Below are 25,408 nucleotides of genomic sequence, written 5' to 3' on the forward strand. Positions count from 1 at the left end.
ATGATTGCGGCTGCAAATACCATGGTGACAATGAGTGCTACCGCAATTGTGCATGAGTTTGCAGTGTCTTTCATCCATTTGTCCTTCCTCTACTAATTTCTTATGCTCTCTAGTGAAGACCATTGCAGACGTGTCATTAGAGGTGTTTCGCCACTCTCTATATAAGAGCACTACTAGTTTCTCCATTTCCTACATGATAGCACATAAACTACAAAGTAATACAAACATATACAAATGACTCATCCATCAAAGAAAGAATATATACGTACACATATTTAAAACTTTATTCACACAACCCATTTGGGTATCACTAGGACTTGAGAGTATATACAAAATATAGGCTTGTACACACACACACACACACACACACACACACACACACATATATATATATATATATGTATGTATATGTATGTATGTGTATAAGGATGTCTATGGTTGTATAAGAGTTAATCGTTAAAATTGTTGGGCCCGTACCCGGAGTACCTTTGTTGGTAACATATTGTCATTCTCTGTGACTGTTAAAAAATAGACTTGTAGTTGCAATGTCGAATGCAATAAGATACTTAATTGATACCTTACTTAACACAAATTGGTCTTAGGAGAAATATGTAAAAGCGATTCAACAAAATTTCATTGATCCATAATAGATTTGACAAGCTGCCCATCTCATCTTGTCAACATTATTGCTAGTTAGAGTCTGTAAGTGGCATGTAAGTGGCAAGTTTCGGTCATCTCCCCCATTAAATGACCGGAGATACCGCCCATATATGTATTCATGTACTAGTTAGATAGTACTAATCAATTGATGTGGGATTAGGTCTGAAAAGGACTATTCACATGGCAGATGCTTATAACAAGGATTACCATCAAATGACTTGCAATTTTAGCCCAAGGGAGCGTCAATCAAATCAATGATGAAAGAGTCTTACCCATAAGCTTTTCAAACCTAGCTCTGTTACCAAAACAAACAAAATATCTAACCGAAATGCGACTGACAAAAATGAAAGGAAGATCGTCCAACATCAAATGCTAGTTTTAGTTGTGTCATTTTGCTAAATGGGACAAGCTATTATCAACATGCCCGTACATGCACAGCCTGCAGACACACACATATATGTATGTTTGGCTCATAACTGTTACGCATGCATGCATGTTGAAAGGAATATGTATATTTGTAAGCAATCCTTAGAAAATTAGAAAGTAAGATGCCACACCTTAAACCATTGTAACTCACGTTGCATCTACAAAGCTGCACCAGGAACAAGATCGAGTTTTCTTTGGGGTGTGTTACCAAAATTCTTGTTTTCTCTCCAATCGACGGGAAATTGTATCGTAAGCTTGCTGGAATGTGGGTGTGAAAAGTGGAGTTTGGTTCCTTGCCGTATTTCAGGACTTCTTTGGAAACAAACAATGAAGTGGATGAAGTATGGAAGAAGATTAACAAAATGGACTTTATTAACCCTCAAAGTAGAAGAACAATCAATCGAGATGATTGAGTGAGCAATTACAAGTTAACTCTACTCCTAGAAAAGAAAAGATAAAGGCCTGATTGGCGTTGTTTGTGTGTGTCCTTACAATGATGCCTAAAAAGGCTATTTATAGGAAAACAAATATGCGCAGGAAATAACTTCCCAACTTCTTCAATACTTCTCATTCTCCTTTGCTTCCACTTGTCCAAATAACTTCCCACTAACATCAAAGTGTGTAGGAGTATGCCAAGTGTTCTTTTCAACCGCCAAGTGTATAGGACAATGCCATGTGTCCTTTCAACCTCCAAGTAATAAAGATACGCCAAGTGTCCTGCACATGTTATTAAAATACAAATACCAAAAATAATAATAAAATAGGTTGCATTCCCATAATTCCCACCTTTCGGCCGATTATCGACGGGCGGTGAATATATGGTCCAAACAGGGTGCCAATCTTCCAGCTAAGTGCAACATAGTGTCATCATGATTGTCCCGAAAAAATGTACCATATATACTTTTTGATCAACCATTTGATGCAAGAGGTTGAACATATTTTCATGGTGATATATAATTGCTTTATGAAATAAGGTATGATTGTCACTGTCCAACGTCGAAATTATCTTGGGAAATGAATCCACAATCTCTTCTATAACCTCGGGAATCCCTAACCTTGTTGCATTAATAACTACATCGTTGACAAATGATCGGAAAGCATTTGAGTCATTCCAAGATCTAATTTCCTCACATACACATTTGAGTAGTGTAAGTGCTTCAAGATGCATTTGTTTTTGCTCTCGGATGTGTTTGATGAGAGGCACTGCAAATTGAGAAAAGCCATAGATATGATAATTCTCAAAGGAGTCATAGTTTAGACCAAAAAGAAGAAGAAAAGGATTAACTACTCAATAGTCGTGTGTTAAATTAACTAGCACAAGTAGTTCATTACCCAAAAATTAATACTTTCCAAAGCATGGTATGCAATTTTTGGCTTCCTGTACATCCCAAAGCTAAATCGATTAATTGAAATAAACATGGAAAGAAGATGCTAGTGCTAAAGAGTAAAGACATCCGAATTAGGAATCTCTAGTTCAAAGAAATACAAATAACATGGAAATATACTGAATACTCAACAGATTAAGGGAAAAACCGTAACACGAGACTCATATTGGAAGTCTACATATACTCAGGGCCGGCCTTGGGCCTAGGCCCACCAAGCGGTGGCCTAGGGGCCCCCCAAAAAGGCCCAAAATTAGGGCCCCCCACCATTATAAGTTAGTATACTAGATTAGGAGTCTTTAGGCCCAAAATTTGTACCCAAAGTTACCTTAACTGAGTGAGGCCCCATTTTAAAACAAGGCCCGAAAGATTTTTTTGGCCCAATTCTGAAATTCCTGAGACAAATCTTAAAAGGAAAAAAAGAAAACAAAAAAACACAATAGAACCACCCAACGTCGTCTTTCTCTGCCTCTGGTCTCATAGTAAGAATTGAAATTTGAAAACCCCAAGTTACCAACCCAACGTCGGCGGCTCAGCTTCTCCTCTCACCTTCTCTATTCTCGCTTTGTCTCTCAGTCTCACCCACAAATTTCATCTCCTACATTCCTACTTGTAACCCTAACCCAAAAAAGCCCCAAAATACTTTTAGCTCCTACCCTTGATTCTTGAAGAGGTAAAAACGTGAATACAAGAATCAGTTTTCGCGGCAACTCGGCAAGAAATCAATCGACCAGACTACCAGGTATGGGCTTTAGGCATTTGTTTATGCTTTTGTCTTTTGCAAGTATTATTTATTTATGGATTTGGGAAATTGAGAACTATTTGTTTAATTGCTGGAAAATAGGGTTAAGGGCCTTAAGGCCATCTGATTCAGCCGTGTGATTTGCTTTGAAATAGGGTTGTGCTCTTGTTTTTTATTCCTTTAGAATAAAGCCATCAGCCGATTTAGCCATCAGCCTATTAGAAAATAGGGTTGTGCTCTTGTTTCTTATTCCTTTAGAATAAAATATGTTGGAATGTGGTGGTGCATATAGAATAAAATAGGCATATAGGAGAGTTCATTGATAACCTAACATTGTATATATCTTAGTCTAATAAAATTTGCTTTAATCAGTAGAACAAGAGAAAGTGTGTTACATGATTAATACCCTTCTCATTTTTTCCTTTTACCCCAGCTTATCATGAAGCTTAAAAGATGTTACCCGTCTGGATATGAAAAGAGAAAAAAGAAGCAAAGAGTCGAAAGTTTACTCAAATCTCAAATAGGGGCTATTGATAAATTCGTTACGGCCAGTAAACCGATAGAACATTCGGCTGAAGACTTGGAAAATAAAGAAGATGAAGGTTTGGAGAATAATGAAAATTTGGTGAATGAAGAAGTTGAAAGTTTGGTGAATAACGAAAACGAAAACTTGGTGAATGAAGAAGGAAATGGGAGTTTAGGGAGTGGAGAAGCCAATCAAGATGAGGAGATGAATGTTGAATGTGAACCTTTGAATATTGATGATCCGAATAATTGGAAAAATATTGATCATAATTTACGAGATTTATTAGTAGAGAGAGGTCCTGTGAGAAGAGATTGCGACGTAAACTTCTCTAAGGACGCTAATGCTAGGCATTTCTCCTCCATTTATTACATTCGGCATTTAGCAAATGGAGAAAAACTTGATAGGAAATGGCTAATATACTCGGAGGTTTTGGATAGAGTTTTTTGCTTTTGTTGTAAGTTGTTTAAGCAATAAGGAAATAAGACTCAATTGGCTACTGAAGGATTTAAAGATTGGAAAAATATTGGTGAGAGACTTAAAGGCCATGAAGTAGTAACGATCACATTACTTGCATGAGCAAATGGATTGAGCTAGAGAAAAGATTGGGGAAGAATCAAACAATAGATAAGAGTGCACAAGACCAAGTTAGCAAAGAAAGAGAACATTGGAGACGGGTATTATTGATGATAATTGCTGTTGTGAAATTCCTTGCGAAGAATAATTTGCCTTTTCGTGGAAGCCATGAGAAGATTTATGAAGAGAGCAATGGAGTTTTTTTAAGCACAGTTGAAATGATTGCCGAGTTTGAACCAACAATGCAAGAGCACTTGCGACGGATAGAAAAGGGTGAGATTCATTACCATTATTTGAGTCACAAAATTCAAAATGAATGGATACAATTGTTGGCCGGGGAAGTCAAAACTGCAATTGTGTCAAAAATCAAACAAGCGAAATATTTTTCAGTCATACTTGATTGTACTTCGGATATAAGCCATCAAGAACAAATGTCTCTTGTTTTGCGATGTGTGGATGTTTCAACAAGTCCAATTATGGTGAAAGAGTTTTTTTTGGAATTTTTGAAGGTGGATGATACAACAGGAATGGGACTTTTTGGTGAACTTCAAGAAGCGTTAGTTAGCCTTGAACTTGATATTGGTGATTTAAGAGGACAAGGATACGACAATGGTTCTAACATGAAAGGAAAAAACAAAGGCGTTCAAACAAGAGTACTTGAGCTTAATCCTAGAGCATTCTATACGCCATGTGGTTGTCATAATCTCAACCTTGTGCTTTGTGATATGGCCAACTCTTCCTCTAAAGCAAAAACTTTCTTTGGTGTGGTACAACGGATATATGTTTTGTTTGCATCTTCCGTTCAACGATGGGCTATTTTGAAAGATAATGTGGAAGGTTTCACGGTTAAGCAATTGTCACAAACGCGTTGGGAAAGTCGCATTGAAAGTGTCAAACCACTAAGGTACCATGCTCCACAAATAAGAGATGCTTTAGTTATCTTGGCAAATACTACCACAGAGGCGTTGGCAAAGAGTGAAGCTAAATCCCTAGTTACTCATGAACTTGAGAATTTTGAGTTCTTGTTTTGCATTGCTATTTGGTACAATTTGTTGTTTGCTGTTAACTCTGTTAGCAAGCTCCTTCAAAGTGAAGATATGGATATAGATGTTGCTGTAAAGCAATTGAAAGGACTTATTACCTATTTTGAAAGGTATAGAGAAAATGGTTTCGTGGAGGCAATGGTTGAAGCTAAAGAAATGGCAAGTGAAATGAAAATTGAACCTTCATTTGTTGAAAAACGCATTATTTGCAGAAAGAAACAATTTGACGAGGATATTAGTGAAGAAGTGACCCAATTGTTTGAAGAATCCTTCAGAGTTAATTACTTCTTGTATATTGTTGACAAAGGTCTTTCGTCACTCAAGAATAGGTTTGAGCAATTCAAAGTATATGAGGCAAACTTTGTTTTTTGTTTAACTTGAAAAAGACCAGCGATGAATCTTTGAAGACTTGCTGTGAGAACCTTGAAAGATTTTTAAAACATGGTGGGGTTTCAGATATTGATAGAAGAGAGTTATCTTTGGAGCTGAAAGTCTTGAAAGATGGATTGCCAAAGGAAGTCAACAAACCATTGAAGTGCTCAATCATTTGAAGACTATGGACAATTGTTTTCCGAATTCATGGATTGCTTATAGAATACTTTTGACTATTCCGGTTACAGTTGCATCGGGGGAAAGAAGCTTTTCAAAGTTGAAACTAATCAAGAATTATCTTCGATCAACCATGTCACAAGAAAGGTTGAATGGGTTAGCCATTCTATCCATTGAAAATGATTTCGCAGCAAAACTAGACTATGGAAGCTTAATTGATTTATTTGCCTCTAAAAATGCAAGAAGAGCAATGTTCAAGTGATAGTTATTAGTTATTGTACTGTAATTTTTGTGACCTGGACATATAAGTATTTGCAAGTCTTAGATTTGGGATAATTTGTATTTTTTGAAAATATTTCATTTGTAGATGTGAAGGGCCCCAAATTGATTGATCGCCTAGGGCCCCGGAAAACTCAGGGCCGGGCCTGCATATACTATGCCTAAAATAGCCTTTATTGGCGGGTTTTTTTTTACCTGCAATGCCAATTTTCTTCTTTGGTATGGAATCAGATTTTGGGGAAGTGTGGAAGGTTCAGTCCTCTTCAGAGGTTTGGGGATGAAATTCTTAGGTGCTTGGCTTTCGGTGCTCAAAAGATCCATCACTAGTACTGTGTTGAAGTTGGGGCTAGCAGCTACTACATACCACTTATGGAGAGAAAGGAACTCTAGGATCTTTTCGAACCTGGGATCCAATTCAGATGCTGTTATCCAAAGAATTTCAGAAGATATTAATTAGGGCTTGCTTGAGTGCTTGGAAGGCTGTTAAGGCTTCACCAGAGTCTCTTAGAGTCAAGGATGCTTGGTGTCTGCCCTCAAGCTTTATTCTGGATATGCCCTCTTAACGACCCCTGTGCGAATATCAGGTTTATAGAATGGCCAAAAAAGGAAAAAACAAGAATACCCCCAGGCCACAATGCTGTTAGCTGGGTGGAATTGGCAAGGTAGAGACTGGAGACCTAATATTTAAACCATGGCTTCACTTTCATGGAGTTGCTACCCTCAGAAAATGCACGTGTACCTCTAAAAAAACAGGACGTAAAATGCCAGCAAATGATTAGGTTAGGTGTGCTGGAAGTTGGCCGGCCAATTGGCTAAATGGGGAAAGAGATTTTAGTGTTTCCAAAACAATGAAAAAGGTAATAAATTAAATTAAAGAATGGTTTGTGATTTTTGAAATTGGAAAGTGTAAGTAACATACACACATAGGGGTTGCCCCACTAATTCGGGCGCGGGTGTCCAGGTTTTGATAGTACTTCTCAAGGTCTGTGATTTGATTCTTCACCGAGTGAGTATCCTGAAGTACGTAAGTGGAGGGCCGTGACCGGTGTGGCTAAGCTAGCTGCCCTAGAAGTTTGGGTTGCACAATGGGGTCTATTTAAAAAAAAGAGAGGTTAAAATTAGAAGGGAAAAAAGCTCCTTGCACTTCATGGAAAGAAGTCTACTTTTGTTTATACCGCCAAAACACAATCATTTAAGAACGAGTGATTCCCTTATGATATTTCCTGCGAGTTTATATAAAATTAATTAAAAAGTGCAAAAATAGGATGTTTGAACATGTAGAATCTTACTTGTTTCCTTAACAAATCATTCCTTAGAAAAATATTTTTCCTTCTTGTTTTGGTATGCACGTTGGCAAGCATATAGTACTCTTCCATTTCCTTCTCTCTGTATATCGTGTTGGTATAGAAGGAAAATTGAAAAAATATAGATTCTATTTTTATGCGATATTATAATTGAGAGAGAAGAGGAAATGATTATTAATTAAAGAGTATGTAGTAGATAATTCCTATCAAAATCATTTTTTTTTATGATCTTATTACGTGTTATTGACATTATATAGTTGGGTAAAAGTAGAATTTTTTTACTTTTTTTATTCTTTTTGTCAAGACGGATCAATAATTTACAAAAGTTTGAATAAGGACAAAAACGGAAAAAGTCCTAAAAGTGCTGAGTGGAACGAGGATGAAAACAAACTCAAACGCGTAAAACTTGATTAAATCATACAATAAATTTTTCAATCATACGGAGTATTTAATATACAAACGTAATAAGTATAAATTTCGTGCACGGGCATAAATTTCATATTAATTTCAATCACGTTTTGAACATATTGAGCAGCTTGGATCATCGCAAATTGGTAGGGAAAGAGACGTCCTTAGCTTAATACGGTAAAGGCGCTCTTACTTTTTAATTATATATATATATATATATATATATATATATATATAATTAAAAAGTAAAGAAATCTAGGGTTTAATAACTATGATTCATGGATGCTAACATAAATTAAGAAGTTGGAGTAGCATGCATGAATGATAGTTATTAAACCCTAGATTTCTTTACTTTTTTTTTTACTCTTTCCAAAAAAGATACCGCAATTGTTAGCTAAATTCCTTATTAACTACCGTATTTGCCACTTTTGAAGCTATATATAGCTCACGCTTCAAACATCAAAACCACTTCTTTTCTACTAGTTTCTGTAATAATATATACCAACTCGGGAGAGAATTAAAGCAAACACCATGGATATATATGTGACCCCTGAAGGCAATTGCTATGCCCATTGCGCCTACTGCAACAATCGCATTGAGGTACAGATTTATACTTTTGTGCATACATAGAGATTAGTATACATAGAAAGAGACAGAGAGATTAGTATATATATTTATACTCTTGTGCATTACATATATAATGTGAGTCTCGAAAAATTCATGTTTTTTTTTAATTTTTTATCTGCAGTATGCATGAAATTTGTTCCCCTAAAGAAGAATATCTAGTCAGACATAATTGAATTATGTTATCACTATGGTATCCTCAGATTTTATATCGCATCACTCACTTCGATACACCCTTTCATTGATTGTGTCGTTCCTTTAGAGTGGTAAGTCTAAGGTTCGACTTTTACGGACGGAGGTTAACTCTCGTAGTAATTTTACATAACATAATTGAAGGGCAAGCCAAAAAAAGGTCAATGTCTTGTGACGTTTAAAGAAAAAAACTCATCCCACTGATATTTTTTTTCCCTAGCTTGTTGGTATCAATTCGAGTCATTATTGCAACCTACCCTTAAAAAAACCCAATCGATTCTTTCAAAAACCTTTACAGCCCCTTTGGCTGCCCAGTTGAGAAAGGAAAAGAAAGGGGAGCGATCTTCCTTATTAGTGAGAGAAGAAAAGAAAGGAGTGTGGTTTCTCACCAACCCATCCAAATACACATGAGAAATCAAACTCTCACTCCCATCTCTGGCGACTGGTCTCTTCTCCGGTGACCTGAAACTCTATCTCTCTTCTCCGGCGACCTGGAACTCTTGTCTCTCTTCTCCGACGACCGCACAGCCACTGGTCCGACGATGAAAAAACGCCATCGTAACCCGCACGTGTTGCCAGAAGTTGAGCGAGTGAGATCTATACTCTCACCCACGCGCCTCTCTCTTCTCCTTTCTCACGGAATTGCACCAAAAGTGGCTAGAAACAAAAACGCGCTTTGAGGGGGCTCTCGTCTCCCGCCCCTTCTCACCCTTTCTCGCCTTATGGATCATCCAAACGGAGGAGAGATTGAGTTCTCCCTCCTTCCCCTTTCTTTTCTCCCGAAATCGCTCAATCCAAACAAGCTATTAATAAAACCTATAAACTAACTATAAATCAATTGTGGATAAAAAAAACTTATAAATCAATTTATTTTTCCCTCTCTCATTCATATTTTTGAGTGAATAACGTATGTGCATATGTATAACATGACTCTCTCTCTCTCTCTATAGGTTGGATCGTTGGACATAGGGACAGCGCAATGCAAGCTTTGCCCGAAACCCACGTTTGTAAACAACACTATTCTCCAGGTTTCACTCTCAATAATATTGGCAGTCTAGTATTTTTTTAAAATTTTTATTCATAAGTAGTTTCGTATTTTTTTTATGCATAAGCCTTCTACAAATTATTTCATGAAAGCCAGATCATGAATCTCTTGATGCAAACACGGCATACTTGTTTAGGAGGGGAGTTTAATTTTCAACATGAATTCTAGATTACCTTTTACAATTTACAAATTGAAATGAGATTATGAAAATCAATCATAATTCAAAATTAGTTTTATTTTAGCTTATCGATGAGAAAAGAGAGAAATCAATTTCAAACACAACACTCAAACCTCACTCACAAAATTAAAAATTCTTGACCGCTGATCTATGTCTGTTTGGTCGAAAGACGGTGTTTGGGTGTTGACCACTTGACCCCACTTGCTAACAGTTGTGGTTAATGGTTGTTTGAGCTTCATTAATTTTTGTTGGGATTCAATTTGTTTTGGGTATTCAAGTTTCTCAATAAACTTTTTGCCTATAAAAAAAAAATTTAAAAACCCTTTTTGGCTCATAAGCAAAGTCTATGACAACTACTATATGATACCAAACCACACATGATTTTTGTATAGAACTTCATATGGAATGACATCGTTATTTGCCAAGACACTCACTTTAATCATAATTCCAAAACTTTGATCAAATTATTCTGGAAAAAAAATATTTCTAAAACTATACTTGTAAATAAATTTCTCAATTTTTCATCTAATATGTGTGTGTAGGTGTATACTACACAACCTACTATTTATGTTTTTTGACCTTCGGATTTTCCTTTTAATTCACTTTTTATGCTTAGGAAGATTAAAGAAAATTAAAAAACTAATTCCAGTTTCCTCTTTTTTAATCTCCTTGAAAAACTCGATATTTTCACATCTCATGGAAAATAAGAAGAAAATTCTTGTGTATAATTCCAGATGGGGCAGCCTTCTTCATCAATCAAGCCGCCATCTCCAGAAGCACCCGTTGTTGCAAAACGTATGTATATATCGATATTTCTTTCCGATACTTTTCGGGTATTTCTTTCTGATTCTTTTCGGGTATTACTCCATTTGATAAGTATTGGAATAAAGAATCGATACACGGAGCGAATGAAAACATGAACTGAAAAAGAAAAATATATTTCACGTAATTTACAATGATTTTCCTTTTGCCGGTAGAAAAAAAAAAAGAAGCATTTTCCCTTTCCCTGTTGGATTGCTCTCTATAAGACTATGGTCCAAATACACAAAGCCTCGTAATACTTGTACAGCAATTTTTTTAAGTGAAAAAAAATGTAAGCTAGGAATTTAGTATATTTTCCTATGTAATACACCAATATCTCTTACATTTTTTATTTTATTTTATGTATAAATCGAAGATTCAAAAAAAAAAACATAAAAATTGCTTCTTTTGTTTGCGAGATTGATGTTCAATTAATTGGTTGGTGTTTCAGGAAAGCAGTGACATGAGTCTTAGTGTTGGACAACTGATGCAGGGCGAATTCCGAGAAAGTCGTATTTTGTTTTAATTAATTTGGTTTAATTAGTATATTTCATTTAATATGTTTGTTCTATTCAGAATATTGCAGAAGTATTTAGTTTCCAATTTTCAAGGTTAGGTCAATAAAATTATGGTTGATTTTATTTCCTTATATCTTATTTTCCTTTTTGGTACTTTGTGCATGCTGGCTAATGATAGAGTTGATAGAGTATCTCTTGATTTCCTATATTTCTGGTAATAATTAGAGGTGGCAATCATAATTCGTATTTTTTTAATCCGTCCATTTATAACTCAACTCAATTCGTTCATTTATAATTCAACCCAATCAGTCCATATTACATAATGGGTTGATATGGGTTGAACCCATATAAACTCATATTTATATCGGTTTAGACGGGTTGAAAATGAGTTCAATGTGAATTGGAATTAAAAGACCCACCTGCCAATAATCACTCCTGAGGGCTGGACTGTCTCAACGAACCTGTAAACTCCAACGTCCTTTTCCGTCGCTGGCAAATTATCACCTACAGCCCAAAAACTCTTCCATCCCTCTTCATCTGATCAAAGTAACCAATCAATGGCCCAAAACCCATCCAACCCCATTCGGTCCCACACAGCTCCCATCTTCCACCACTATCCACAAGCCACGTGTAACAAACAAATGGATATACCAAGGTCGTTTTTCCAATTAAAGGGTCATGATATGAGCTGACAAGGGCAATTCAGTGGAGTATAAAAAATTACGAAAGCATGGAGCCTACTCTTTCGTTTTCCAAGTCCCGTTCCACTGCACCTTCTTAAAAAATTAGTATTTTTTCTAAAATTTTCAATCTTAAAAATAATGAGTTTACGAAAATAAAAAAATTAATTTTTTTGCATCGTTTAAAAGATCTCGATGAGATCTTTCAAAAAAATTAGTATTTTTTCTAAAATTTTCAGCCTTAAAAATAATAAGTTTACGAAAATAAAAAATTAATTTTTTTGCATCGTTTAACATCGTTTAAAAGATCTCGATGAGATCTTTCAAAAAAGATCAATTTTTTTTTTGCCGATAAAAAAAAACTTTTTTTTTATGGATCACCAAGAGCAATTTGAGTCTAGGCAGGCGTGATCCTCTCCACCTTACTGTCATCGCGATCGTCGTCGCCAAGGACTGAAGGTTGGATCTCGACCATCAAGCTCCATAAGTTACCAATTTTCACTCGTGGAACTGTTTGATGAAAGGCTTAGAAATTGGTTCTCAGCGAATCCAGAGCCAAATTTATTAAAAAACACAAATATAGAGACAAAATTATCAAGAGAAGGGAAAAAAAAAAATATATATATATATATATATAGAGAGAGAGAGAGAGAGAGAGAGAGAGAGAGAGAGAGAAGGAAACAATTTCAGCTAAGGAAAAAATTAATAACTAAATATTCAGGAAAGAAAAACAGAAGTTCCAATCATGGAAATCTCGTGGTGATGCTTAATCTACGAGGAAGAGAGCGAGCAATCGAAAGAGAGGGAAGCTGTGTTTGGGAAGGGGGGAAAAAAAAAAAAAAATCCGGGTCGGGTCGAGCGGGTTTGGGTTTGACCCGACCCATATTTGACATGTGATCCGTTTCTACCTGCCAATTTGCCACCTTTTTAGGATTCAACAGATTTGTAGAAGAGTTATCTTTGTACGTGAGTGACGGAAGATTCGCGTCTTGTTTTCATTTCTACGTATGTTGCATCAATAAACTCTAAAACCATTCATTAAAGACAACTAATGATTTTCATGTAGTGCTTTCCTTTATATCCCTTCTGAAGCAACACTCACTTTGGAGTCGAAATTATGTAACAATATGATTCTACTAAGACAAGCCAATGTTTGTCAAACTTGGTGCTATTGTCCAAATTTGGCAACAATTATTTCAATCCATGAGGCTCCAATGGGGTGCCAAACTTGGATAAAAAATGGCATATCTTTGATTCCAAATATATTGAACCACAAATGGCTATAGCTAGGGGTGGCAAACGGGCGGGTTTGGATCAAATTGGGTAAGTTGTTAGTGAGTTGGGTCTTTAATGGGTCATTGACCCATTTAGACCCATTCACTATGAGTCTAATTACCCATACCCAACCCGACCCATTTATTTTAAAGCAAACCCGACCCGCCCATTAACCCAATTACATATATTCTAAAAATTCTGATCAAAAAATTAGAAAAGTAAAAAAAAATTATGATCGAAACTCATAAATTTTTTCAAAAAGACAAGAATATGTAATTTTTTTTGTCTTATTGATTTTTTTTTGTTTTTATTCAAAAAATTATAAGTTTCGATCAAATTTTTTTACTTTTCCGATTCCTCTCATCAAAACAAATTAATAAGTCACAAAAATATGACACAAAACAAAAAAAATGCAAAAAAAATTTGAAAAATGACAAAAAAATAAGTCAATTTTTTAATCCAAACTCTTTGCGGGACTACCATGAGAGAAATTTATTCACGGCGGAGCACAATTTCACGGGTCCATTAGCTCAATTAATGGATGAGATGTGTTTTCAATTTTGACTGGTCAAAATAATTGTTACCGGTCACAATTGATTTTTAATTCGGACCATTCAAAATATTTTTGAACGCGTGTAATTTAGAACAAAATAATTGAATAAAAAAGAGAGAAGGCCATGATATTGGGGGCAGAGGAGAGAGAGAGAGGGGGGATCCTGGGGGATTGGGTTTTTCGGAGGGGGGGGGGGGGGGGGGGGGGGGGCTCCTGGGGGGGGGGGTGGGAAAGGGAGAGAGAAAGAGAGAGAGAGAGAGAGAGAGGGGGGGGGGGGGGGAAGAGAGAGAGAGACCAATTGATGAGTTTGGGTTTGAAAAAGAAATCAATTAAGAGATGAAATTTGGTGGGTTACTTTCATTGCTCATTGGGTCATTTAAGTTGACCCAATTGATGCCCAATTATGACCCAACTAATAATGGGTCAGCTGGGTTTGAACCCATTCTTACCCAACTAATAAATGAGTTGAGTTGAGTTGGGTCTATTTTCTAATTGATGGGTCTGAATTTGTTAATAGGTCTGGGTTCAATTTGCCACCCCTAGCTATAGCCATCCATGCCATATCACCAAAATTCAACTATTTTCCATCAATCAACCGCCGAAATTTGGTCAAAAGATTTCCAAACCTCGCCAGAATGGGAATCCCTAGAAATTTTAGGGGATTAAGTTGCAGAGATCATCTTCTAAGGAAAAGTTTGTTTTCCAATGATATCTTGTGCAATTTTGTGATGCAACGATGGGACTCCATCACATTCCACGAGAGCCCTTTTACAGTTTACTCGAGCAAGCAATGCTACGAATACAGATCATGATATCTACAAGCAGATTGGACAACTTTAGACACATCTATACGTATATCTAATAATTTATTTTCAAGCATTTTATTGCAATCGTGTTCTAACTTCCCTAAAAGCACCACGTGCTATTTTAATTTTAAAAGCATGAATTCTTGAATTTTTGAAGCCTTACACTTCACAGTTTGCACGTGAAATGCTTTGGACTTCGGAATTCTAGTTTTTAAATAGCAAAGATGAGTTGGTCTCTTCTTCTTTTTTGCCAATTTTATAATACAAAATAGAAAGGTGTAGGATCCCTAAAAGATAAATTATTACAATGATTATGATTGAATTAATCCAATGGCTGATGTGTATTCTCTTACTCTTAAAAATGTACCGTGACAAATTCGCATGCACCTCAGATATACCAAAAAGAAAAAAAAAATGGCGAATTGGAACCTCCAAGCCAGGACCACACCTTATATACTATTGGGTACGCACGGTGACAACCAATAAGCCACAAGTATCAGGTAAGTCAAAAGTAGAAGATCTTCGAGCATCTTAATCTTCATCCCCAGCCCTTAGAGCTCCTTCCGATTGTGAGAAAAGGGAAGAAGAAAATAAAGGAGTAAGCTTTCTCACCAAATCTCACCACTTTTGGTGAGAATTGGTGAGAAACAAAATGAGCCAATAAAAACTCATCATTCCTCCTCCTTAACATTTCTCACATGTTTATCCATTCTGGCCCTCTCTTAAAAGAGAGCCTTCTTTTTTCTTTTCTCGCCGTTTCTCTCTATCCAAAGGGACTGTGTTACTTTTTTAATTTTCCTCAGAACCAAAACCTGAGCTAAAAACCTCCTAAAACGCACGTGGATCAGTCTGTGACTCAAACTCATGATATTAGATTAATATAATTTTTACACAAATCAAGGGAGACTCAAATTTACTCAGATTTTCCAACCACATTACTCAAATTTGAACAGTAGCTAGAGATGCTCTAATATGATTGGTCCAAATGGACGATTGGCTACCCTAGTGGGTTGAAAGATACATATTCCACGGAAATAACCAATGATCGCTGCAACATCATCACTCCCAAGAATGCAATGAATTCTACCCTAGCCTAAGTCATGTAATTCATGTGCATAAGCGGAGCTTGAGCGTGAAAGTATCTTCGAAACACATCCAAACTACTAAAATTCGTCAGAGCGAGGATTGAGAGTGCAAGGTCCGAAGATTGAGGGCGGGATCCAACCCTGGGCATTTTGAAGGATTTTGTGACTTTGACTCTACTAATACCACTAAAATTAAGCATTTTTCACGTCAGAAATTAAATAAAAACAGAGAGAGAGAGAGAGAGAGAGTCACTCTGGCATGGGTGGTATCGATGCCAGAAGAATCGAGGGCGACATCTTGTAAAACGAAATCGAATCCGTTGGCTGGTGGTCTGAGCAGTGACGATCGGCAAATCAAACTGCGACAATAATAATGCGGAGGCGTTGAAGATTGCGATGCAGAATTAAGGAGGACACGCGTAATTGGTGGTGTTTATTAGAGAACTACCAAGGATCGAAGGTTCCACAAATCCAGGGAGAAGCTACGGTGGCAAACTCGCTCATCCTGTCCAAAGGTAAAATGTTACGTACTACTTCGAGTGTGTGTCGTTTTGTATTGAAAGCCTGAAATGAAGAAATTGAGAGTGAGCGCGGTTCAAGAGAACCAACAACGGCCGGCCTCCCTTTAATTCCTGTTTCCAGTGTCAATAGGATTGGATAAAAATCCATAAGTTGACATGTTTGTTTCACGCCTTAGGGGTGTAAAAGAGCCGAGCCGAACCTCATAGTGCTCGAGTTCGGCTAAACGAACTTAAAATTTAAGCTCAAGCTTAGCTCGTTTGTAAACAAGCTTAGCCCTAAACGAGCCGAGCCAGACTAATTAATTTACTTAAAGAGACTCTTTAAACGAGCCGAACTTATATAAATGAGCTGATCGAACTTTTGAGTGTCAAGCTCCGCTCATATAATAAAAAAGCTCAAATCTCGAAATCGAGCTCAACTCAATTACTAAATGAGACGAGCCGAGCCGATCCTCTAGTTTTTGCAGTTGTTAGTGTTACAGCAGTTGGGAGGGTTTTCTGCAGTTTGGTAATATGTTGCCGATAATCTGAGCCTAAATTTTGTTGCAAGTGACTGAGTTGTGCAACTGCTTGCAGTTCAGGTGTGTGCAAGTGTAGGCTAGAGCCGGCTTATGGCCAAAGCAGGAGAAGCCTGCACTTCCGGTCCCCCAAAAAAACTCAAAAAACGAGGGCCCCCAAAATTTTAGAATCCCTATGTGTGTGTGTGGGGCCCAAAAAAAAATTGCACTAGCATCCTTCACACAAAATAGGCCCAATTGAAATTTAGAAGCCACAAAATAGCCTCAAATGGTGGAATTACTCATTAGAAACACTAGGCGTTAAAAAAAATAATAATAAGGAACAGCAAGAAGATATATTGCGCGGCCGATCAAAAAAAGAAGAAGAAAGAAACGCAACAAGCTGCAAATGCTTCATGCTTCGCGCTTGAGGAGTCGAAGGGAAGGGAAGACAACGACTGACGACCATGGACGGCAAATACTTACATACGGAATTTCTTGAGGCCTCATTCAAGAGGTTCGCTTCCGGCCTCTAAAACTTATGAGCCGGCCTTGAGTATAGCAGGTATGCGTAACTAGTACACGACCAGTTTAGTATGTGCAAGTACCCCCTAAGCCGGATAGGAGTTGACAGGATTGATAAAATTAATCAATTTGGATCCGCGTAGAAACAGAAAGTGAAGTTGGTAGTTGGTTCGGTGCAGATTGCTCTTCAAGAGGGTAAATTGCTACATCTTCCTGGATTAAGTCAGGCGGCGGAAGTCGTTAATTACCAATATTAGACTGGTAAAATGTGCATTTGCCTATAAACAAAAGTTGAAGTCATACTAACCATATTCACGTACATTTTGGCAACGGTTTTAAAAACATCAGTTGGTGCAGATTGCTCTTTGGAGGGTGGATGGTCACACCTTCCCCACATTTGTTAGTCAACATATGTGTTTTTAGGAATTTTCTCTCAAATTCCGGGACGATTAAGTCTGTTGGAAGTTGTTGGATACTTGATATTTAGATTGGTAAAATTGGTCGTTGCATATGCATAGAAACACAAAATGAAGTCATACATATACACTGTACACCTTTTTATATTTTAGCCATGATAAAAAAAGAAGAGTTGGTGTAGATTGCCCTTTGGGAGGAGAAAGTTTTCGGTGCCGGGTGGATATATTTCACGTGGTACCCGCTCGGCACATCTTTCCAAAATTGTTCCAATGGCTTATACTAATCCATTTGTTATTCCATTTCAAATCCCATGCTGCGGGTTTTGCAGCTTTGATGTAGAACACGTGGAGGCCCAATTTCATGATCAATTGGATCAGTCGAAGCCTCGGAAGCCCAAGCGTTGTTTAATTACAAATTGCCCGGTTTGGCAACTTTCGGATGAGCTCGTATCGGACCCAAACTTGGTAATCTAACTTATTTTTGCATTGTGGTTAAAACCCATAAACGCTAGGTTGATGATCAATGGTGTTTTCCGGCCTAATTCTTTCGTTTAGGCCTCCAATTGGACGTTTTTGCCGTTTTAAGAAATATTTGTTTCGTTAATAACTTTTAGCGTATAATTCCGTAGAAGTTTATTCTTTTTACGAAAGTCGTGTTTTTCTTTCCTTTTTTCAATTTTATTATTTTTCCCAAATTTTAGGAATTTTCGTTTTTGAGTTAGGGTTTTGCTAGGGTTATACATTTTTTCTATAAAATGGGTTGTAACCTAATATTTATGCAACTTTTCATCAATAATATTCAGAGTTTCTCTCTACTTTTCCTTGTGCACAAGATTTGCTTGTGGATTCTAGTTCTATCTCGTTTGAATTAGTACACAACTAATCTCTTCGTAAGTTCCGCTGCGTCAAGCTTTCTGTTGGCTCACTCTTGTTAACCTTTTCTCTTGGTTTTTGCAGCTTCACGACTTGGTTTTTTAGAGGATAGAGTTATTGGCTTATAGCTTGTTGAAATGCACGAATAAGTGTCTGGAGGTGTATGCATATAGATTCATACACATATTTGGATTTGCTTATAACTATGTAGTTAGATGCTCATAGCGAAGGTTGTAGTACGAATTGGTACTAGGAGAGGACAAAAAGAGGTTTAACGATGTACGCTAAATTTTCTATTTTGGATTTGCAAGAGATTATGCATTCTGAAAGGTATCTCTCCCAGAGAACCAAAGAAGAAGGTGAAGGGAAATCACCACACTTGCTATCATACCAAAGATATTTTGATCCTTAAGCACGAGCCACTTTTGGAAAAGGTTAGAGACATACAAGCATACGACAACACCACCTCAACCTATTGAAGTTTCCCAATCCCTTCCATTGGGATCCGGGAGTGTTGAAGTGCACCTCTGTGTAGTGCACACAAAGGCAGCTTATAACACTATAAGAAATTACACAATTGCCGACTAAAATTATTTAGTCGGGAAATAATAATATTTGCTAACTAGTAAATAAATTTGGTCGGCGAATATCAATATTTCCCCTAATTGAAAAACCAATAAATGAAAAACATTTCCCGACTAAACCATTTAGTAGGGAATATTAATATTTGCCGACTAACATTATATTTAGTTGGCGAATATCAATTTTTTTTCCTAAATTTAAAAAATTAATGAACGAAAAAATTTCCCAACTAAATAATTTAGTAGGGAATATTAATATTTGCCAACTAAAATACATTTAGTCGGCGAATATCTATGTTTTCCTAAATTTAAAAAATTAATGAATGAAAAACATTTACCGACTAAATAATTTAGTAGGTAATATTAATATTTGCCGACTAAAATTACATTTAGTCGGCGAATATCTATTTTTTCGCAAATTTAAAAAATTAATAAATAAAAAACATTTTCCAACTAAATAATTTAAATAATTTAGTAGGGAATAGTAATATTTGCCGACTAAAATTACATTTGGTTGGGGAATATAAATTTTTTCCTCTCTTTTAAACAAAATTTCAAGAAAATCAATATTTGTTCCGACGACATCGATCACGCGATGAAACCTTCCCGATCGAAACCGTTCAATTTTTTTCCTTCTTAATCATAAGATTTTCGTAATTTTTTTGCTCGATTGGGTTAAGGAAAGCCGTTTATCGGCACACAAATTGTTAATTAAAAAGAATTTTATTATCTGATCAAGTGTCTATCCAAATAGGGTTAACTTCATTCTTAGTACGAATGATCTAATTTGTATTATGTAAAAGATAGAGATGATTTGGATTGCCAAATAAGGCCTCAGGCGGGGCTCGGTTAGCGCACTATAACACTTAAACGTCTCCGAAAGCAATAAATATGTTTTTGATTATGTGGTCACTGATATCGAATGGTCTTCGATTTTGGTGACGATGCTATAATTGGTAAGACGTGAAATTCTAACGGTTCAGATCGAGTATTACAAAAAATTACTTGGCAGTTATGTTTACAATCTATGCTTTTTTTTTATTTACTTGATGATAGTCAAGTAAGTCTTATGTTGCACTCATTGTTACAGAAGCCACACGACCACGAGAAAAATATTATGATCGAGACTTTTCATTTTGCTACACTCGGTGAATTATTCATTCTCGTAAATTTGCGGCTCGATTAGGTTTAGAAAACCCCTTTATAGAAAGAAAAAAAAAATCCCCTTTATCGAGACATGAACTCATTAGAATAAATAGTATTTTCATGCAATCAATTGTCTAATAAAAAACAATCAACTATAATCTCGGTAAGAATTATCATTTAAACCATATTTAATAAAAACAAAAGATAAGATGGTTCTAATCGGGGAAAAAAAGACCTCAAAGTGGGGCTTGAGTGATAATGTTCTAATTTGTGCATTGGAGAAATAGGTTCTGTCTGTGAATGTGTGATTGATATAATTCTCTTTTAGTGTGTGTAAGTTCTAAAAAAAGATTATGAACTGCAGTAATGAGTTTTTATTTTTATTTTTAAGAAAGTAAATTTAAAGAAAAGATAAAAAAAAGTAAATTTAAAAGCTTATCAAAGAAAAAAATAAAGTAAATTTAAAAAATAAAGGTAAAACAAACGAAACCAAATAGTATAAATATTTTTATTACTGAAAAATAAAAAAAGTACAGCAGTGGTTGAGTGGTTAGTTGCGCGTGTAATGAAGATGGAGGTCTCAGGTTCGAGACCTGGAAGTGCCATATTCCACCAAATGAATTGGGAAAGGCAAATATAATTCAGAAATGGAAATGTAGTTTTTCCACTTTGGTCCCCTGATTTTTTCGTAATGACATTTGACGCCACAATAATTATTATTGCCGACTAAATATTTAGTTGGCAAAAGTTAACTTTTGCTGACTAAAATAGAAACCCCGACCAAGCTTTTTAGTCACTAAAACCATACATTAGCCGCCTAAACCTCATTTAGTCGGTAATTACATTTGCCGACTGTCATTCCCCGACTAATTTGCCTACTAAATTATTTAGTTGGAAAAACCCTTTGGCGACTAAAAAGTGGACATTTGGCGACTAAAACGTTAGTCGGGAATGATGTAATTTGTTGTAGTGTAACCGTCTTCCATTGATGGTTAGAAATTGAAGAAGGAACATCAAGTGATAAAAAAAGGAGTGTTGAAAGGGATTGAATTTTGGCCATAAATATGTGAATTCTTCTTTTACTGGTGGTATGTGTGGTTCTTGAATTTATACTGGTGTGTTGATTCCTTGTACCCTAATGGTTTAAAAGGGTTGTCGATTCATTTCTTGTTGAATGATTTTTTTCCCCATGCAACATGATTCACTATCTCTACGCTCATCATCTCATCCACAATTAGAGTTAGTTGAGATTTTCTTACTGGGCTAGTGTAACTCAACCTATTATCATTTACAGGATAATAGCTTGCATGCTTGAAGTGCTTGATTGTGAAAAAGAAATACTGTCGAAAACTAACTGGATGAGTTACCTAACCATCTTTGTAAAATCCCTTAGCAATCTGTATTTGTAACTTTGATTACTTTTCTTTTGACTATGGAATATTGTAAACACTTAACTCTCTTTTGATATTCTATGCTTATGAAATATTTGGGCCATTGAGTCGATGATGTAATCTTTTGGAAACTATTGCACGTGGAAGTTTAATTATGGAAATGGAAATGTTAAGTCTTTTAGGGTATTGTACGGGTTATTGTGAGGATTTTAATATGGAAATCATTTATATTTATGTTGAAAATCGAGAGCATGACAAAGGTGAAACAAGAAACGAGTTTTAAACTAAATTAACGAGCGGCAAGGTCTCGGGGATCAACCGACCCGCGACTTAGCCGGCTAATGGTTCTCTTTGATAACTCAAGTGAGAGTCACAACCATGTGCTCTCACTCAGAGGGTTTAACTTGAAAATCATATGTAAAGATGGGTCCGAAAATGGACCAAAACTCATTTAGTCATTTAATCAAATACTTGAAGTGTCAAGGTTCCAAGCATCGTATGTGGCAAGTTAAGCTTGTCGACGCACAATCAAAGAAGTTAACAACTACATGCTTTGAACGAAAATAAGAGATTTAATCCATTTTATAAACCAATTTAAAACTTTAAGGCAAGAGAAACCATTTTACCAACCAGGTCTCGGGGTAGGAATCATCCATTGACCTAGCCTAAAAGACTACAAACTCATAGATAAAGAACTAAGCATAAGGATAAAAAGCAACATGCGATTTAACCGATGAAAACAAAAATAAACTTGATATTAAGTTGAATCTAGAAAAATAGCAACATGGGATCCTCCTCGCGGGAAAGTTGCCCTACTTGGGTTACTTGGAGGTGGTAAAGGGATTTGTATAAGAAAGAAAAGTAAAAGAGAGGAGCTGGAAAAATAGACGGCCGCATATAACGGAATTTTCCAAACAAATTGCCATCAACGTTTCGATCCTATTTGATACAAATATCAAAGCGAAAAATTGTCCAACCTCCTAACTACAACCAATGCCGGCTCATATATTTTGGAGACCTGAAGCGAATTTCCTATATTGAGCCCCTTACATATTCATGAATTTCTTTAAAAAATGATAAAAGTACAAAAAAAAACAAAAAAAATCAAACTAAAAGGATACAATTATGACTATAAATGTAAAAAGATATGATTGAAATTATGGAGGCGCATACGAGTCGAACCACAAACTCCCAATAACATAGCAATATTATGTGATCATTGAATAAAGTATCTGGTTTGTGTTTTTATTTGAAAACATTCTAATATTAATATGTAAGTTACATTATTGTGGGGCCTCAATTTTGGACCAAAATTCGGAGGCCGGAAGCAGTTGCTTCCCTCGCATACCCTATAAGCCGGCTCTGACTACAACACAGAGTGCACAATACGTGATACAACTAAGGCTTTGTTTGTACCATAGATTTTACGCAATTCAGGAAAGGCTAAGTAGAAATGGAGGTCATGAAGTGTTTTGGTTTTCAAGAAGCAATTTAGCAAAGACTTTGATGTTTCGCATCCTTTAAATAATACGAACAAACTTCAGCAACAACCAAATTACATTCTCTGCAAATGTAGCTTTGGGAACCACTTAATACGACGATTTTAGGGGTAGGCGAGATATGTGCATTGGGCATCCTTTTAAACAAGCAAACTACCGACTTATCACGAGAAATATGCAGGGCATGCTTTTAAATGATCAACCTACAGATTTGCTCTTTTTTATGGCCCTATACAATCTACGTACTTGCTCCTTTAATGGCCCTATATTTCCTACTGTTCTGATTGGGGACGGGGCAACGCCCATGAAGCTCCGGCGGAAAGGTAAGACCTGCCAGGCCGTATGCCCAATAGATTTCAGGGATATGCTTGTACGCCACCAACATATGTAGCCTTTACAGATGCAGATCCTTCAGCCATGAGCTCATCCCATGACTCAGTCGACAACACAACAAAATCAGCAAATTTTCCAATGCACATATCTGGAAATTCAAATAACGATCACAAAATCCCCGATCACTGAAAGTTGAATTTGCCATAAACATTTAGGCTCCGTTTGTTTCAATGTAAAATATTTTATGGAATTCAAATATTCATGGCGACAAGAATTTCCTTACGTGTGGAAACTTGTTTACATTAAGAGTGGATGATACCGAAATTCATGCTAAGGATTCAACCCAAACCTCGGCTGATGATGGAGCTATTATTGCAGGAGATAAACTTCCTTTCTTGGAAGATGGCGCAGCGGAAATTGTCCCAGATTCAGAGGTTGTGGAACATGATGTAGGTTTTTATAACCTATCAAAAGTACGTTTTTAAATGGCAAGGAAGTCGAGGGCCTTCAGTTAGTTGTGAATCTCAACCCAATTGAGGAGGTTAAGGATACGGGGAAAGAAAAATGGAAGTAAAAGTCGGTAGAGAATACGTTGGGCATTCCTAAGCCCAAGAAGAAAGGTGGAAAAAAGAAGCAAAGTGTTAGATCAGCAACAGCTTTACCTCTTTCTTCTATAGGCACCAACTGGACTCATCTAGATGAGTTTCAGGTTGTTTGGGCCATTAACAAGTTCATGGGCCTCCATTATTCGGGTGATGAAAAGGATCTTACTCGCCGATTAGCGATTATGGAAGCAGAAGATGAGGAAAGGGCAAAGGCGCATCATCATAATGATTAACTCTTAGGTGTCTTTTTTGGGTGTCTCTTAGGTGTCTATTTAGGTATTTTAGCTGTTGTTAAATAGCTGGGGTTCATCTAGTTGGGTGCACCCATTTGGATTTTTGCTTTGGGCCTTGGGTGTTTTTTTGTTGGTTTCTTGCCAACTTGGTTTGTTATCTTTTCCCTTAAGGTCCGTGTTGACTTATGATTGCTGGAGTGGTTGTTTCCTCTTGTGGGTTTTCTCTCCTTCAGCTTGAAGCTGCCTTGATTCCTTTTAATCTTTGTAATTTGTTTTTAAAAATTAATAAATTTTTCGCCTTGCAAAAAAAAAAAAGATAAGAGATGACGTGGGTTAGGTTGTGGAATAGGTCACATAAACATGTTTTCTTTTTTTTTTTTGGTACATACATAAACATGTCTTCAAGGCATAGAATTAATCTTAATTAGATTGAACTAATCACTCATCATCCACACGTTTCTTGACTTGGAGAAGTTTTTTTTGGTGCTGGTCAAGTACCAAACATGTAGTTCTCCGTAGGTGATTTCAACCGTCCAAATATATTTTGGATGGTCCAAATTCATTCCTCTCTCATCTCACCCGACCACTCTCCCTCCATATGAGTTTTGGACGGTTTAGATTTTAGAGAGAGAAAAAGAGGAGAAAGAGGTCGGGTGAGGGGAGAGAGAGAATAAATTTGGATCGTTCAAAACACGTTTGGACAGCTAACCCTTTTCTTTTCCCTCGGCAAACAATCGCTAACCGTTTGATTAGTTTGATGATCTAACACGATCGACATGCTAAAGCGATCGTGGCTGAACATGACTTTTATTTCTCAACAGAAAGGCTTGTTCGTTTTGGATTTCAAAACTCCTGTGTATGGTTTCGAATAAATATTTTCTATTTATAATCTCTTTCCTCTCAATAACCTCTCTCAAAACCCAATCCAAACGTTCAATATGTTATTTTTTTAGGACAAGCAATCGATCTGATCAAGGCGAGAGAGAGAGAGAGAGAGAGAGAGAGAGAGAGAGTGTGTGTGTGAGTGAGTGAGTGAGTGTAAGGATATGTGGAGACAAATCCCTAAGGGGTAATTATATATACTAAAGGGTAATTATGTAATTTCCTAGTTTCAATTATTTCGGTTCAAGTATCGGTTC

The 25,408-nt window shown here is 36.5% G+C and overlaps 1 protein-coding gene across 1 annotated transcript; it reads left to right on the forward strand.

Annotated features, from left to right (window-relative positions):
* The first annotated feature begins 3,649 nt into the window (after positions 1 to 3,649).
* LOC131327797 (uncharacterized) lies at positions 3,650 to 24,269 on the forward strand. The gene is made up of 4 exons (XM_058360928.1): positions 3,650 to 4,162; positions 4,819 to 5,681; positions 23,739 to 23,884; positions 24,109 to 24,269. The coding sequence occupies exons 1-4, from the start codon at positions 3,650 to 3,652 to the stop codon at positions 24,267 to 24,269; spliced, it is 1,683 nt and encodes a 560-aa protein (XP_058216911.1).
* The last annotated feature ends 1,139 nt before the right edge of the window (positions 24,270 to 25,408 follow it).

The sequence above is a fragment of the Rhododendron vialii genome, chromosome 5a (assembly GCF_030253575.1).
Source record: "Rhododendron vialii isolate Sample 1 chromosome 5a, ASM3025357v1".
NCBI classification, from domain to species: domain Eukaryota; kingdom Viridiplantae; phylum Streptophyta; class Magnoliopsida; order Ericales; family Ericaceae; genus Rhododendron; species Rhododendron vialii.

Excerpts from the sequence above, each read along its gene's own strand:
- LOC131327797 (XM_058360928.1), top strand. The coding sequence starts at position 3,650 with ATGAAGCTTAAAAGATGTTACCCGTCTGGATATGAAAAGAGAAAAAAG. Across the intron at positions 4,163-4,818 it reads AATGGCTAATATACTCGGAG|GTGGATGATACAACAGGAAT; the intron begins GTTTTGGATAGA and ends GAATTTTTGAAG. Across the intron at positions 5,682-23,738 it reads CTTTCGTCACTCAAGAATAG|AGTGGATGATACCGAAATTC; the intron begins GTTTGAGCAATT and ends GTTTACATTAAG.